General features: G+C 46.1%; 1 protein-coding gene across 5 annotated transcripts in view; it reads left to right on the forward strand.

Annotated features, from left to right (window-relative positions):
- The first annotated feature begins 1234 nt into the window (after positions 1–1234).
- Positions 1235–16283, forward strand: part of LOC122541376 (hepatic and glial cell adhesion molecule) — a 35029-nt gene continuing 19980 nt past the window's right edge. For all 5 annotated transcript variants that reach the window (XM_087979393.1, XM_087979394.1, XM_087979392.1 and 2 more), the window contains exons 1-3: positions 1235–1390; positions 7333–7638; positions 12125–12388. In XM_087979393.1, coding sequence (XP_087835519.1) covers positions 1243–1390; positions 7333–7638; positions 12125–12388 — 718 coding nt within the window. In that variant the 5' untranslated portion in view covers positions 1235–1242. The remainder of the gene's footprint in view (positions 1391–7332; positions 7639–12124; positions 12389–16283) is intronic.

Below are 16283 nucleotides of genomic sequence, written 5' to 3' on the forward strand. Positions count from 1 at the left end.
GAATTCATTGCCACGGAGACGCAGTGGAGGCTGGGATGTTAAATATCTTGATCTCACAAGGAATTAAGAGCTATGGGGAGAATGCGGGTAAGTGGAGTTGAAATGCCCGTTGGCCACGTTTAATATTGGAGTGGACTCGATGGGCCGAATGGGCCACTCCTATGTCTTATGGTCTAACATGTCTGACCAACCCAGCTCCATGCTCTATGCACAGTTGAAGATAGACAGACTCAGCCCTAGCATTGTATGTGGTAAGATCAGGTTCAGTCAGTTCATCTCCTCTGAACAGGCGAAAACAAGAAAACCCAACTCACCCTTTACCTGCAGGAGAGGGATAATTTTCTCAGCCCATACCTGTGTACAGGTGGGGCAGTTTGGCTCATGTTCTGCATCCTGTGTTCGGGTGAGATCAGATTGTCTCCTTTCCCTGTGGAGAGGTGAGGTCAGATTGTAACCTCCTGCTGTGTACAGGTGGGATTAGACAGTCTCCTCCCTCTGTGTACAGATAATGTCAGACTGATTCCTTCTGCTGTGTACAGATCATGCCAGACTGTCTCCTCCGCAATCCTGTGTACAGGTGATATCAGACTGACTCCTTCCCCCATGTACAGGTTGTATCAGTCACCTCCCCCATGTACAGATGATGTCAGACTTGTCACCTCCATATGTGTACAGGTGACGTCAGACTGTCTCCAACCCCGCCCCCCCCGTTTACAGGTGAAGTCTGACAGTCTCCTTCCTGTGTGTCCAGGTGATGCCAGACTTGTCACCTCCCTTTGTGTACAGGTGACGTCTGGCAGTCTCCGCCCCATATGTACAGGTGACGTCAGACTGATTCCTTCCCCCTGTAAACCGGCGATGGCAAACTGACACCGCCCACTGTGTTTGTGACGTCATACAGTCCCCACTCCGTCTACGGATGGCGTCAGGCAGTCTCCTCCCCCAGCGTGCAGGTGATGTCAAATTGACCCCGCCCCCTCAGCGTCCGGGTGACGTCTGACTCACCTGTGTACAGGTGACGTCAGTCTCCGCCCTCGTGCAGAGGTGAGATCAGACTGACCCCGCCCCCTCAGCGTCCAGGTGACGTCATACTCACCAGTGTACATGTGACGTCAGACAGTCTCCGCGCCCCCGTGCAGAGGTGAGACCGGGCTGACCCCACCCCCTGTGGTGATGTCAGTGTGGCCCCGCCCCTCCCGTTCTGTTCTGATGCGGTAGACGGTGTTTGCGGAAATTGGCGGAATGTGGAACCGGGCAGCGCCGTCCCCATTGATCTACTTTTCAGCAGGCGGGCGAAACGTTCGGGGACCGAGGATGGATCCCCGATCCGCTCCGGTGCTGCTGCTGCTGCTGCTGCTGCTCGGCTTCCTCCGGGGGATCGCTGCAGGAGGTGAGGATCTGCCCTCATTGGGGTTGGGACGGGGATTGAATTCCCCGCAGGATCTGCAGGGAAAGGGGCTTCGACAATCCCAGGCAGGTCCCAGTCTCCTCCCGGAGCGAGCCGTGAGCAGCTCAGGCTCCGGAATCTCCCTGTGTGTGTCTCTGCAGAGACATGTTCAGGATCGAGAAGGCGCTGTTTCCTGCAAAAGGTGCCTCGAATATTTTCATCCCCTTGGAGCTTGTAAAAAGAATGTTGCTTTTCCTAAAACAGCCAGATTCCTCGGCATTTCCTTCAGAATCAATACAGCGGCTCAGTGGTTAGCCTTGCAGCCTCACGGCGCAGGGGACCCGGTTCGATTCCACCTTTGGGCGACTGTCTCTGTGGTGTTTGCACATTCTCCCCGTGTCTGCGTGGGTTTGCTCCCGTTTCCCAAGCAAACCCAAACATATAAATAGAAAGCAGGAAACACCAGCAGTGCTTCGTCCGTTACCTAGTATGGTGACGAAACGTCTGAGAATGAACCGTCCAGCTCAGCGAGCAAACCTACATCCAGAACCTCAATCTGAGCTACAAATCTTCTCAAAACTCACCCACATGTGCCTTCTTAACCACTTTGTCTACTTTAATGGTAAGATACTGGAGAGTACTGCTGAACAAAGAGACCTTGGAGTTCAGGTTCATAGTTCCTTAAAAATTGAGACACAGGTACATAGAACAATAGAACATAGAACAATACAGCACAGAACAGGCCCTTCGGCCCACAATGTTGTGCCGAACATTTGTCCTAGTTTAAGCACCTATCCAATTGCGGCTTAAAGGTCACCAATGATTCTGACTCTGCCACTCCCATAGGCAGCGCATTCCATGCCCCCACCACTCTCTGGGTAAAGAACCTATCTTTGACATCTCCCCTATACCTTCCACCCTTCACCTTAAATTTATGTCCCCTTGTAACACTCTGTTGTACCCAGGGAAAAAGTCTCTAACTGTCTATTCTATCTATTCCCCTTATCATCTTATAAACCTCTACCAAGTCACCCCTCATCCTTCTCCGTTCCAATGAGAAAAGGCCTAGCACTCTCAAACTATCCTCGTACGACCTATTCTCCATTCCAGGCAACATCCTGGTAAATCTCCTCTGCACCCTCTCCAAAGCTTCCACATCTTTCCTAAAATGAGGCGACCAGAACTGCACACAATACTCCAAATGTGGCCTTACCAAGGTCCTATACAGCTGCAACATCACCTCACGACTCTTGAATTAGCTAATGAACGCTAATACACCATAGGCCTTCTTACAAGCTCTATCCACCTGAGTGGCAACTTTCAAAGATCTATGAACATAGACCCCAAGATCCCTCTGCTCCTCCACCTTGCTAAGAACCCTACCGTTAACCCTGTATTCCGCATTCTTATTTGTCCTTCCAAAATGGACAACCTCACACTTGACAGGGTTGAAATCCATCTGCCACTCCTCAGCCCAGCTCTGCATCATATCTAAGTCCCTTTGCAGCTGACAACAACCCTCCTCACTATCCACAACTCCACCAATCTTCGTATCATCTGCAAATTTACTGATCCACCCTTCGACTCCCTCTTCCAAGTCATTAATAAAAATTACAAACAGCAGAGGACCCAGAACTGATCCCTGTGGAACTCCACTTGTAACTGGGCTCCAGGTTGAATATTTACCATCTACCGCCACTCTCTGACTTTGACTGGTTAGCCAGTTTTCTATCCAACTGACCAAACTTCCCACGATCCCATGCCTCCTAACTTTCCGCATAAGCCTACCATGGAGAACCTTATCAAATGCCTTACTAAAATCCATGTACACTACATCCACTGCTCTACCCTCATCCACATGCTTGGTCATCTCCTCAAAGAATTCAATAAGACTTGTAAGGCAAGACCTAGCCCCCACAAATCCGTGCTGGCTGTCCCTAATCATGCAGTGTCTTTCCAGATACTCATAAACTCTAGCTGAAAATGTGTTGCTGGAAAAGCGCAGCAGGTCAGGCAGCATCCAGGGAACAGGAGAATCGACGTTTCGGGCATAAGCCCTTCTTCAGGAATAGATCTTCCTGAAGAAGGGCTTATGCCCGAAACGTCGATTCTCCTGTTCCCTGGATGCTGCCTGACCTGCTGCGCTTTTCCAGCAACACATTTTCAGCTCTGATCTCCAGCATCTGCAGACCTCACTTTCTACTCATAAACTCTACCCTTTCCATTACTTTGCCTACCACCGAAGTAAGACTAACTGGCCTGTAATTCCCAGGGTTATCCCTATTCCCTTTTTTGAACAGGGGCACAACATTCGCCACTCTCCAGCCCTTGGCACCACCCCCACTGACAGTGAAGACAAAAAGATCATTGCCAACGTTTCTGCAATTTCCTCTCTTGCTTCCCACATAATCCTAGGATATATCCCGTCAGGCCCGGGGGACTTGTCTATCCTCAAGTTTTTCAAAATGCCCAACACATCTTCCTTCCTAACAAGTATCTCCTCTAGCTTACCAGTCCGTTTCATACTCTCCTCTTCAACAATACGGTCCCTCTCATTTGTAAATACTGAAGAAAAGTACTCATTCAAGACCTCTCTTATCTCTTCCGACTCAATACACAGTCTCCCACTACTGTCCTTGATCGGACCTATCCTCGTTCTCGTCATTCTCATGATTTCCACACACGCATAAAAGGCATAAAAGGGGTTAACCTTGATCCTACCTGCCAAAGATTTTTCATGCTCTCTCTTAGCTCTCCTAATCCCTTTCTTCAGCTCCCTCCTGGCTATCCTGTATCCCTCCAACGCTCTGTCTGAACCTTGTTTCCTCAACCTTATGTAAGCCTCCTTCTTCCTCCTTATAAGACATTCAACCTCCCTTGTCAACCAAGGTTCCCTCACACGACCATCTCTTTCCTGCCTGATAGGTACATACATATCAAGGAGACGTCGTATCTGTTCCTTGAAAAAGTTCCACACTTCAACGACATCCTTCCCTGACAGCCTATGCTCCCAATTTATGCTCCTCAGATCCTATCTTGCAGCATCGCATTCCCCCTTCCCCCAATTGTAAAACCTGCCCTGCTGCAAGCACCTATATCTCTCCATAACCAAGGTGAAAGTCACAGAATTGTGGTCACCATCACCAAAATGCTCACCCACTAACAAGCCCACCACTTGTCCCGGTTCGTTACCAAGTACCAAATCCAATATGGCCTCCCCTCTGGTCGGACAATCTACATACTGAATTAGAAAAGCTTCCTGGACACACTGCACAAACACCGACCCGTCCATGCATGGAATGAGCTGCTAGATGAAGAGGTGGAGGCTGGTACGGCTACAGGTTTAGGGAGAGTTTAGCAGGATATAGGCCAAATGTTGGTAAATGGGACTAGATTAATTTGGGATATCCAGTCAGCATGAATGAGTTGGACCGAAGGGTCTGTTTCCATGCTCTCCAGCTCTGTGACTCGGTGACCTGTCCTGCTACCTGAAGTATTTCAGTGTGTTCGGTGCCTTCCTGAATGAACCTTCTCCATTTTGGCTCATCACAAACCAAGATCCATCCTGAGTTGAATGGCGATGTTTAATCTTTTCAGTGATACTTCTCAGGGTGTCCTTTAAAGTGTTTCTGCTATTGTCCTGCTGGCATCAACTTCTACGTTGCTCAGGGGTCTAGTGTCAGGTGTCCAAGTAACAGGGACCTCCCACCAGAATGGGTTTTGACTGATTAGTGCCTGGATGCCTGGCAATTGGTTTGGGAGAAGATGGTGCTGTTAGACTGCCCATCTTGCAGATTCAAAGGGTCTGGCAAAGTGCAGGGATCATTGACCTTAATTGTCAGGAACAGTTCATTAGCTCTGGGTGCTGGTTTAAAGAGGACTTCAGTTTTCCAATGCTGAGTGAAAGGATAATTTTCTCAAAGTTCTTAGAATTGGCGCTCGGCCCTAGTTTCATTTTGATAGACTTTGTGGAGGTTCCATTGGTGATCCTGACCAACCATTGGGGAAGCAATGGTTTAGTGGTATTACCAGTGGACTATTAATCCAGAAATCCAGGTAATATCCTGGGGATTTGGGCTTGCATCCAGACTCAAATTGAATTTAATAACAATCTGGAATTAAGAGTCTGACGATGACTTTGCCAATTGTCAGAAAAACTCTATCCAGTTCACTAATGTCCTTCAGGGAAAGGAACTGCCTTCCTTACCTGGTCTGGCCCACATGTGATTGCAGACCCACAACAATATGGTTGACTCCTTTCTGCCCTCTGGGCAATTAGGGATGAGCAATAAATGGTGGCCTAGCCAGCAATACCCAGATCCCAGGAATAATTAAAAAAATACATGTTACTTACCCTCCTTCCCCCGCCCCGCAACCTCTGTGAGCCTTATTTAGTACACCTTTAGTGAGAAGTACTTGACAATCCAAGTATATCACAGTAATTAGCTTGACCCAATATTCTGTTTTGTGTCATAGTCAAGTAGAACCTCAGCCTGTTGTGAATGCACCATCCATGGCCACCAAATCCTGGAACTGGACTCACACTCAGAGTTTCTGGATCAGAGGAAAGGACATTACCCATTGTGCCTCAAGACGTCCCCTGTCTCATCATATCATCCTGAATCTAAAGTAGCTTTTGGTTGACATTCAAGTCTTTGGAGGACTTTCCCAAGGGTTCCATGATTGATGGAGTCAAAGCCCTTTAACAGATCGGATAAAAGCATGTTGAGCTCTTTACATTACTTCAGACTTTACTTGGATGTATCATTCGACAAAGATTATTTATGTAGGTGGATGATTGAATCTCTGGATGTATGTCTTTGCTGTTGAGTGGGATATGGTTCAGGAGGTTTCATGAGAGAATCTTCCTCCATATGGACAGAGGTGTTGTGCCTCTTCAGTTCTTCATAGTAGGGCAAAGGTTTTAGCAACATCCCTGTTTCTCTCAGCACCCCCTTCTATAAGGCACTGAGACTTGGTTCACCTCCCAGAAGCACATCTGGCCACTGAAGAACCAGAGATATCTTTCTTGCAAGGTACTCAAACTCAAGAGGGAAGAGAGTAGCAGGTTCTCCAGAACTGCAACGATGATCATCCAAGTAACTAACCTCCGAAGCCGATCTTCTTTTCTTGACCTAAGGTTGGCTCCCAATCTTGAGAAGAGCAGAGGGAATGTTTCATTGGAACTTTGAAGGATTTGTTAATTTAAAAGGCAGATTGATGTCAGTTCATGGGCAAAATTTGTTCCTGACTGTGCCACGTGGTGGAGCTTCCCTCTGGCATTTTTCTCTTCCCCACTTCCCTCTGGGCCCTTTCTCTGTGGGTTATTTTTCCATCCTCTTAGCTTTGGTCTCTTCCTCTCTGTTGTCTTCATTCTCGACCTTTTGTTAATATCCACCTCTCTCTGGGCCCTTTCCATGTACCACCTCTGCTCTGCTCGGGACTCTTTCTGTTCCTGTCCTGACCTGGCCTCGGAGCTCTTCCTCTCCCTCTCCCCCTCTCTCTCAGCCATTCCTTGCCGCCAACTTCTATCTTTGCTCACTTCTTCCTGAGGCAGGACTGAAGTGTCGCAGGTGATGCCTTTCAGATGAGATGCTCGGTACATGTCCCATGTGCCCTCAGCTGAATGTGAAGGTCCCATGGTACCATTCTGAAGAGACACTGGGGAGTTGTCTCTGATGTTAGGACTGGCATTTATCACAATTATTAATAGCAGAAACAGATCGTCTGGAGTTTGCTGTGGATAAGTTGCCTGTTTAAATGTCCTCCATTGCCTGTATATCAAGGATTACCTCAATTGCTGTAAACGGTTTCTGAATGGCTTGTAGTCTCCAGACATCTGATGACAAACTGTACAATTTTCCTTCAGAATTGTTCCTGATTTCCAGTGCTTCACTGTCACATGTTAATGGATTACATTTGTTTTTACTTTTCATGTCAATCAGCTGGAGGGGGCGATGTGTTGGCTGCCATTGGTTCATCAGTTTTACTGGATCCTGGACACGGAGCTAATCTCAGCGACAGTCAGGTTGAATGGACGTTCACCGGCAGCGATGGAAAACTTGTCATTATTCTGGATTACGTACCAAATTTCCCAATAGTAAAACCAAATGAGGCCTTCAAATCCCGTTTACATTTTAATGCAGGCAATGGATCAGTGATGTTGACCAATCTGAAACCCAGTGACCAAGGGGTTTATACCGTCACTGTGGATAGTAACTGGAAGAGGAGTATGGATCTGAAACTCATTGGTAAGTGATTTCAATTTTTCATCTCTTTGAAAATGATGCACATTTCAAATCTCGAACAGTTTACAACTTGACAACACTGCCACAGAATTGGAACAGGAATAGTTCATTCAGCCCCTCTAATCCATTCTGTCATTCCATGGTTCGCCTGTCCCTGGCTTCCATTGACCTATTCTGCCAGTTCCATTACCCAGTTGGAAAAACATTGACCTCGGTTGTGACAATTTTCACTGACCCCAGCAACCATGACCTCCCGGCAGTCAATTCCACTGTTCTTCCTGTGGTGGTATTGGGAGGGGGGAGAATACTTGAATGATTTCTGTGTAAGATGGTCCAGCTCTAGTTTTTTTATGTTAATCCATCTTGTTCCGGACTGTCCCATCAAGCAAGATGAAACAGAAACTACAGAAACAGAATGGAAGAAACAAATGACAGAAATTGACCTTCAGCTTCTGTTGTCATGCTGTATCTGAATTAAGGAATTCTGTGGGATTTGTGATCTATCTTTGTTGCTCTACTCAGTATCATAGTCCCAGAGGCCATTCTGTCTCATTGAGAGAGGGATGACTTGTGGTGAGTATAACCTGAGGGTCACCACACCTTAGGGAAGGGGTAAGGTTGAGTAGGTGGGATCTTCACATGACCTCAACTCCAAATGGGAATGAACCCACGCCATTGGCAACACTCTGCATTACGGACCTATATTGGTAAGGTGGTTGGTTAGCTCAGTTGGCTGGGTGGCTGTTTTAGGTGCAGAATGATGCTAACAGTGTGACTTCATTGTGTAGGTCCCATGTTCTTGACCTCATTCCTCTCTGTAGCCTGGTGACCCTCAGATTAAACCAACACTGGTCCTCCCTCTCTCTCTGTCTCTGTCTATTTTCTGTCTCTCTTTGTCTCTCTATTTCTGTATGTGTGTATGTGTCTCTCTCTCTCTCTGTGTCTCTGTCTGTCTGTCTGTCTCTCTCTCTCTGTCTCTCTCTCTCTGTCTCTCTCTCTTGTCTGTCTGTCTCTCTCTCACTCTCTCTATCTTTTTCTCTCTGTCTCTGTTTCTCTGTCTATTTCTCTGTCTTTGTCTCTCTTTTTCTGAATGTCTATCTCTGTCTGTGTGTGTGTCTCTCTCTCTCTCTGTCTGTCTCTGTGTCTGTCTGTCTCTCTCTCTGTGTCTCTCTGTCTTTGTGTGTGTGTGTCTCTCTCCTGTGTCTCTCTTTCTCTGTCTGTATCTCTCTCTCTCTCTCTCTCTCTCTCTCTCTCTGTGTCTCTCTTGGTATCTGTCTCTGTCTCTGTGTCCCTCTGTCTGTCTCTCTCTCTGTCTCTTGTCTGTCTGTCTCTCTCTCACTCTCTCTCTATCTTTTTCTCTCTCTCTGCAAACCCCCTTGATCCCTTTAGCCACAAGGGCCATGTCTTGAATATATCTAACAAACTGACCCCAACAGCTTCCTGTGGGAGAGAATTTCACAGGTTCACAACTCTGAGGGAAGTGCGATGCATGGTATGAAGTTGTAGAGTCATACAGCACAGAAACAGACCCTTAGTCCAACCAGTCCATGCTGAACATAATCCCAAACTAAACTAGTCCCATCTGCCTGCTCCTAGCCCTTATCCACCCAAACATTTCCTTTTCATTTGCTGAACCAAATGTCCTTTAAACGTTATAACTGTGTCCGCATCCACCACAGCCTCAGGAAGTTCATTCCGCACGCGGGCCAACCTCGTGTCTTTTTAAATCTCTCTCCTCCTACCTTAAAAATGTGCCCCCTTGCCTTGAAACCTCCCCCAATCCTGGGGAAAAGACGTTCACCATTAATCCTACCTGTACCCCTCATGATTTTATATACTTCTATGAGGTCACCTCCTGCGTTCCACTGAAAAAATTCCCAGCTTTTCTTTACAACTCAAACCGTCGATACACAGCAACATCTTCTTTACTGTAGTGGTGAACTGTTTCGTAAATCAGAGCGAGGGGAGTGTGTTGGAATTGGGGTGTGTGGATTGGACAGGATTAAGAATGAATGTCACATTTACTATTTTTAGATCAGGCCTTGATTTAATGGATCTGAAAAATGTTACTGATGAGCTCAGTAGAAGAGGCCGTAAGGATTTGGAAGGATTCAGACAGTTCCTCTGGTCCTGTTTTACAATGAAAGATTCCAGTAAATGTTTCGACTTACGTGCTGCAGTCACAGTGGCCTCCAGTGGAGACCTGGTTGGGATTATTCCCGAATCCAGCCGATGGACTAGGGAGCAGTGATGGTCGGTGTTTGCGATCTGGCATCAGGCTGATAGAAGAGAAGGTGGAACTGCAGTGGGGGGGATCCTTCAGTCCTACATGAGGGCAGTGATGGCTGTCCACCAGCATATTCCACATAAAACGCAGTGCCCGCCACTTACACAGAATCCCTACAGTATGAAACAGGCCATTTGGCCCATAGAGTCCACACTGACCTTCCGACAAGCATCCTACCCAGACCCACCCTCTACCCTATCCCGATAACTCCACATTTCACATGGCTAATCTACCTAACCTATACATCCCTGGAAGCAATGGGCCATTTAACACCAAACCTGCACATAGAGTCATAGGGATGTACAGCGTGGAAACACCCTCGTTCCATGTCGATCAGATATCTTAAATTAATCTAGTTCCATTTGCCAGCACTTGGCCCATATCCCTCTAAACCACATCTTTGTGACTATGGAGGAAACTGGAGCAAACCCATGCAGACACTGGGAGAATGTGCAAACTCCACACAGGAAGTCGACTGAGGGTGGATTTGAACCTGGGTCCCTGGCGCTGTGAGGCAGGTGTGCTAGCCACTGAGCCACCGTGCCATTTCCTCAACCTTTCTCACATTCTGGTAATATGGTGGACACATCACATGGCCCCTGGAGCACCCATTTGAGAACTCTGAGGCTCTTAAGCAGTCCACAACACAGCGAGTTAAAGAGCCAATTCAGCCAGCAAGGATTGGGATGATGTGTGATGGTTCTTGGTACTGGATAGGATGGGAACAGCAGAGGTTTAGATGAGTTGAAGGATGGAAGTTGGGAGACTAACCAGGAGAGAATTGGAATAGTGAAGTTTTCTTTTCAAATTCATTCATGGGATGTGGGCATTGCTCACCAGGCCAACGGTTATTGTCTATCTCTAATTGCCCACAGGACAATTAAGAGTCAGCCACATTGCTGTGGGTTTGGAGCCACATGTAGGCCAGACCTGGTAAGGATGGCAGATTTCCTTTCCTGAAGGACATTAGCTAACTAGATAGTTTTAAAGCAACTGACGGGGGCGGGGAATGACATGATTGTCATTTAATTCCAGATTTTAGGACAGAAATTGAATTTCAATTTCCTCATCTATCACAGTGGATTCAATGCTACATCACTCAGAATAATAAACTGGGGTTGGAGGTCATACAGTAGTTACCCTAACATTGGGCCACCACCTCCCCATCCTGTTGAGGGTGGGTGAGGGGAGAAACGGTGTGAGAATTTCAGCAGAAGTAGGGACACAGCAGGGTGATGTTGGAGGTGTACAGACTTTGATGGGATTATGAGTGTGGGATTTTCCAGTCTCGCCGCATCGACAGAACAAAGTAAAGTGTAAAATTAGTCTTGTGAGCGGCATAAAATCAGATTCCTGCTGCTGAGATAAGCGATTAAGCGCTCCTCCATCAGGTAGGGTGTTGAATATTTCACCAGCAGGTAAAATACCTGGAGGGTGAGGATTGTCTTATAAGGAATAGCTCAAGAGGCTAGGCCTGTGTTCTCTGGAGTTTAGCAGAGCCCTAGGTGACTTAATTGAAACATTGACTGGGACTGCCATCATGTTAAGGGCATGGATGGAGCAGAATTTGTTAAGTATGTACAAGAAAATGTTCTTAATTGTCAGACAGAGGTTACAAATACTCTACCAGAACCACTTGAGTAAACAGCTTGTGGGGACTTGGAATTTTCTTTTTCTAACAGCCTGAATGGCTGTGGTCAGCTCTTAAAGATCAGGATTTCTGGGTGTAGCTTTAAGCAGAAGCTATTGGGGTCACAACAGAGTTGGAAGCTTGAGTGTATGTCTCCTGGCTGCTATTCTCTCTGAAATCTCTCTCGATGTTTATTTCCTCCTGGAGTGGAGAACTGCATGTGAGAACCTGTGTCTGAGTTTGCCTTTTTGCCACGGGAGTGTGCTTATGGGATGTTACTGTATTGGAACAGTCAATTACCAACAGTTACTGTATCTATTATTCTGGTAAGTTTTCCAATCGAGTTAAGTTTGTTTAAATTTTAACTGTAGTGTTTAAATAAATTGTGTTTTGCTTAATATTTGAGTAGTTTGATTGGTTGCATTGCACCTGGACCAGGTCCAATACGTTTGCCTTTAAAATGAAAGATTAGGGTCTGGGCTACCTTCTTAAAATATTCTGAGGGAGTCTGTTCAGGCCCATAGCACTTCATGCTCAGACCTATTTACCTGACTATTTATTCTCTGCCACAGAACCAATACCAGAACCTTTGATCAAAGCTACCTGTGTGGATTCCGCTGTTGAGCTGATCTGTCTAGTGGCTGCAGGGAAAGCAAGTTCCATTCTGTGGAAGAAAGGTCCTGATGTGATAAAGAATAGCCAACATTATCAGTTGGTGCAGAACAACAGCAAGCTGATCATTGTTAAAGCCACCGAAACAGACTGTGGGATCTACTCCTGCATCGTGGAAAATATGTTAAGCAAGAACAGCAATGCACATTCTCTTATTTTACACGGTGAGTCACACCTGGCAATCGGTTCCATTTCACTGCCATGCTTTGCACTCAGCCTGAACAGGCTACCTTTGAATGTTGGGATTTCATGATGAGGTGGTACAGGTGAGGCCCCTTCTGCAGTACTGGGTCCAGTTCTGGTCACACTGTTATAGGAAGGATATTATCAAGCTGGAAAGGATTCAGGAAAGATTTCCCAGGGTGTTGCTGGGAATGAGGGGTTTGAGTTAGAAGGAGAGGCTGGACAGACTGAGACATCTTTCACTGGAGCGTGGGAAGTCGAGAGAGTTTTATAAATTTCATGAGGGCTACGGATAAGATGAATAGCAGGTGTTCTTTCCCAAGTGTGGGGGATTCTAAGATTAGATAGATAGATAGATAGAAAGATTCCCTACAGTGTGGAAACAGGCCCTTCGGCCGAACAAGTCCACACCGACCCTCCAAAGAACAACTCACCCAGATCCATTCCCCTACATTTATCCCTGACTAATGCACCTAATGCTACGGGCAATTTAGCATGGCCAATTCACCTAACCTACACATCTTTGGACTGTGGGAGGAAACCGGAGCACCCGGAGGAAACCCACACAGACACAGGAGAACGTGCAAACTCCACACAGACAGTTGCCCGAGGCAGGAATTGAACCCGGGTCCCTGGCGCTGTGCGGCACCAGTGCTAACCACCGAGCCACCGTAAGGTGAGAGGAGAAAGATTTTTAAAAGAACAAAGAGATTGTGGCAATTGGTTCGTGGTTCGTGTGTGGAATGAACTCCCAGAGGAAGTGGTGGATGCTGGAGTTCTAACATTTAAAAGACATGAATAGGAAATGTTTGCAATGACATAGGCCAGAGGCAGGCAGGCGAGACCAGTTTAGTTTGGGATTATGGTCGTCATGGACTGTTGGACTGACGAGTCTGGTTCCATGCTTTATGACTCTTGGTTGCTAAAGATGGAGAAGCAGAAGCATTGTATATTCTCATGCCTGGAGAAGTGAGTAGAATGGAGGCTTGCAGTTCTTCAGAGTAGTAGGGTCTCCTTTTTCAGGGGTATCAAGTTTTTTGGATATTGGGAGAAGGTCAGAGTTTATTTTCGAAAAGGTAAGGTGCACAAAAGGGAAAAGCTCTTCAAGGTTGTTAGAGCAGACCTGAATGTGTGTAACAAGTACTTGAACTCAGTGGAGCTGCCAAAGGAACAGGCAAGATATTTAACAGGATGAGGGGCAAGAGACCCACAATATTTTCACAGGATGAAGGGCAAGTGAACTGTCAAACTAGCTGCCAATCTGTCACTTTGATCTCCTGGCCTTTAAATAGTTGAAATAAACAACCTGCAGTCCTCTTTAAAAATGCTCATGTTTCACCCTGTCTGTGGATATAAGCTCTAGGCTATCATCACGCGAGTAGTACTCCATGACTGATTTCACCGATACTCATTATCAGAGTGGGGTGCTGTTCTGCTCAACATCTGATTGACAGTTCAAAGTAGTTCCAGACTTTTGAAGCTGGAGTATGAATTGTGTATATAAGCGATGAACGAGAGTTAAATTCACTGAGCATTATGTATTCAACAAATTAATTTTTAAAAACACGGTAAGTTTAATTTGAAAATGTGAGGTATTAGTACGATGAACAAGAACAGGGCTTACACAGTTAATGATAGAGGCCTGTGTAGTATTGTCAAACAGGGACCCAGGTGTTCAAGTACATAGTTCCTTGGGAATTGCGTCACAGGTTGACAAAGTGGTGAAGAAGACGTTTGGGCACACTTGTTTTCATTGCTCAGACTGTTACGTATAAGAGTTGGCATGTCATATTGCAGTTGTACAGGATGTTGCCGATACCACGTTTGGAGCACTGTGTACAATTCTAATCAGCCTGTTCTAGGCAGGATATTATTAAATTGGAAAGGGTGCAGAAAAGATTTACAAGGAAGAGGGGACTGGAGGGTTTGAGTTATGAGGGAGTGGCTAGAGTCATAGTCATAGAGATGTGCAGCACGAAAACAGACCCTTCGGTCCAACCCATCCATGCCAACGAGATATCCCCAAACCAATCTAGTGCCACCTGCCAGCACCCGGCCCATATCCCTCCAAACCCTTCCTATTCATATACCTGTCCAAATGCCTCTTAAATGCTGTAATTGCACTAGTCTCTACCACTTCCTCTGGCAGCTTCTTCCACACACGCACCATCTTCTGCGTGAAAGAGTTGCCCCTTAGGTCCCTTTTATATCTTTCCCCTCTCAACCTAAACCTATGCCCTCTAGTTCTGGGCTTGCCTACCCCAGGGAAAAGTTACTCTATCCATGCTCCTCATGATTTTATAAACCTCTATAAGGTCACCCCTCAGCCTCTGATGTTCCAGGGAAAACAGCCCCAGCCTATTCAACTTCTCCCTACAGCTCAAATCCTCCAACCCTGGCAACATCCTTGTAAATCTTTTTTGAACCCTTTCAAGTTTCACAACATCTTTCCAATAGGAAGGAGACCAGAATTGCACACAATATTCCAAAGGTGGCCTAACCAATGTCCTGTACAGCTGCAACAAAATCACCCAACTCCTGTACTCAATACTCTGACCAATAAATGAAAGCATACCAAACACCTTCTTCACTATCCTATCTACCTGCGACTCCACTTTCAAGGAGCGATGAACCTGCACTCCAAGGTCTCTTTGTTCATCAATACGCCCTAAGAACTTAGCATTCAGTGTATAAGTTCTGCTAAGATTTACTTTCCGTAAATGTCGTACCTTGCATTTATCTAAATTAAACTCCATCTGCTACTCCTCAGCCCATTGGCCCATCTGATCAAGATCCCATTGTAATCTGAGATAATTTTCTTTGCTGTCCACTACACCTCCAATTTTTGTGTCATCTGCAAACTTACTAACTCTACCTCTTAAGCTCACATGCAAATCATTTATATAAATGGTGAAAAGTAGAGGGCCCAGCACCGATCATTGTGGCACTCCACTGGTCACAGGCCTCCAGTCTGAAAAACAACCCTCCACCACCACCCTCCGGCTTCTACCTTTAGAGACAGTTCTGCATCCAAATGGCTAGTTCTCCCTGTATACCATGAGATATTACCTTGCTAACCAGTCTCCCATGGGAAACCTTGTTGAATGTCTTACCCTGAAGTCCACACAGATCATGTCTACCACTCTGCCCTCATCAATCCTCTTTGTTACTTCTTCAAAAAACACAATCAAGTTTGTGAGACATGATTTCCCACGCACAAAGCCATGTTGACTATCCTTAATCAGTTCTTGTCTTTCCAAATACATGTGCTTCCTGTCCCTCAGGATTCCCTCCAACAACTTGCCCACCACCAACTTCAGGCTCACCAGTCTACAATTCCCTGGCTTGTCCTTACCACCTTTCTCAAACACGTTTGCCAACCTCCAGTCTTCCGGCATCTCACCTGTGATTATTGATGATACAAATATCTCAGTAAGAGGCCCAGCAATCACTTCCCTGATCAGGTTCTGGGGATTTATCCACTTTTATGTTTTCAAGACATCCAGCACTTCCTCCTCTGTAATATGGATATTTTTCAAGATGTCACCATCTACATCCGCACATTCTATATCTTACATGTCCTTTTCCACAGTAAACACTGATGCAAAATACTCGTTTAGTTTCTCCCCCATCTCATGTGTCTCCACACAAAGGCCGCTTTGCTGATCTTTGAGGGACCCTATTCTCTCCCTAGTTAACCTTTTGTCCTTACTATATTTGTAAAAACCCTTTGGATTCTCCTTAACTCTATTTGCCAAAGCTATCTCATGTCCCCTTTTTGCCCTCCTGATTTCTCGTTTAAATATATGCTTACTGCCTTTATACTCTTCTAAGGATACACTCGATCTATCCTGTCTACACCTGACATATGCTTCC

Source organism: Chiloscyllium plagiosum, unplaced genomic scaffold, assembly GCF_037043375.1.
Source record: "Chiloscyllium plagiosum isolate Xiang-an unplaced genomic scaffold, Cpla_swu_hap1 HiC_scaffold_35, whole genome shotgun sequence".
In the NCBI taxonomy this organism is placed as follows: domain Eukaryota; kingdom Metazoa; phylum Chordata; class Chondrichthyes; order Orectolobiformes; family Hemiscylliidae; genus Chiloscyllium; species Chiloscyllium plagiosum.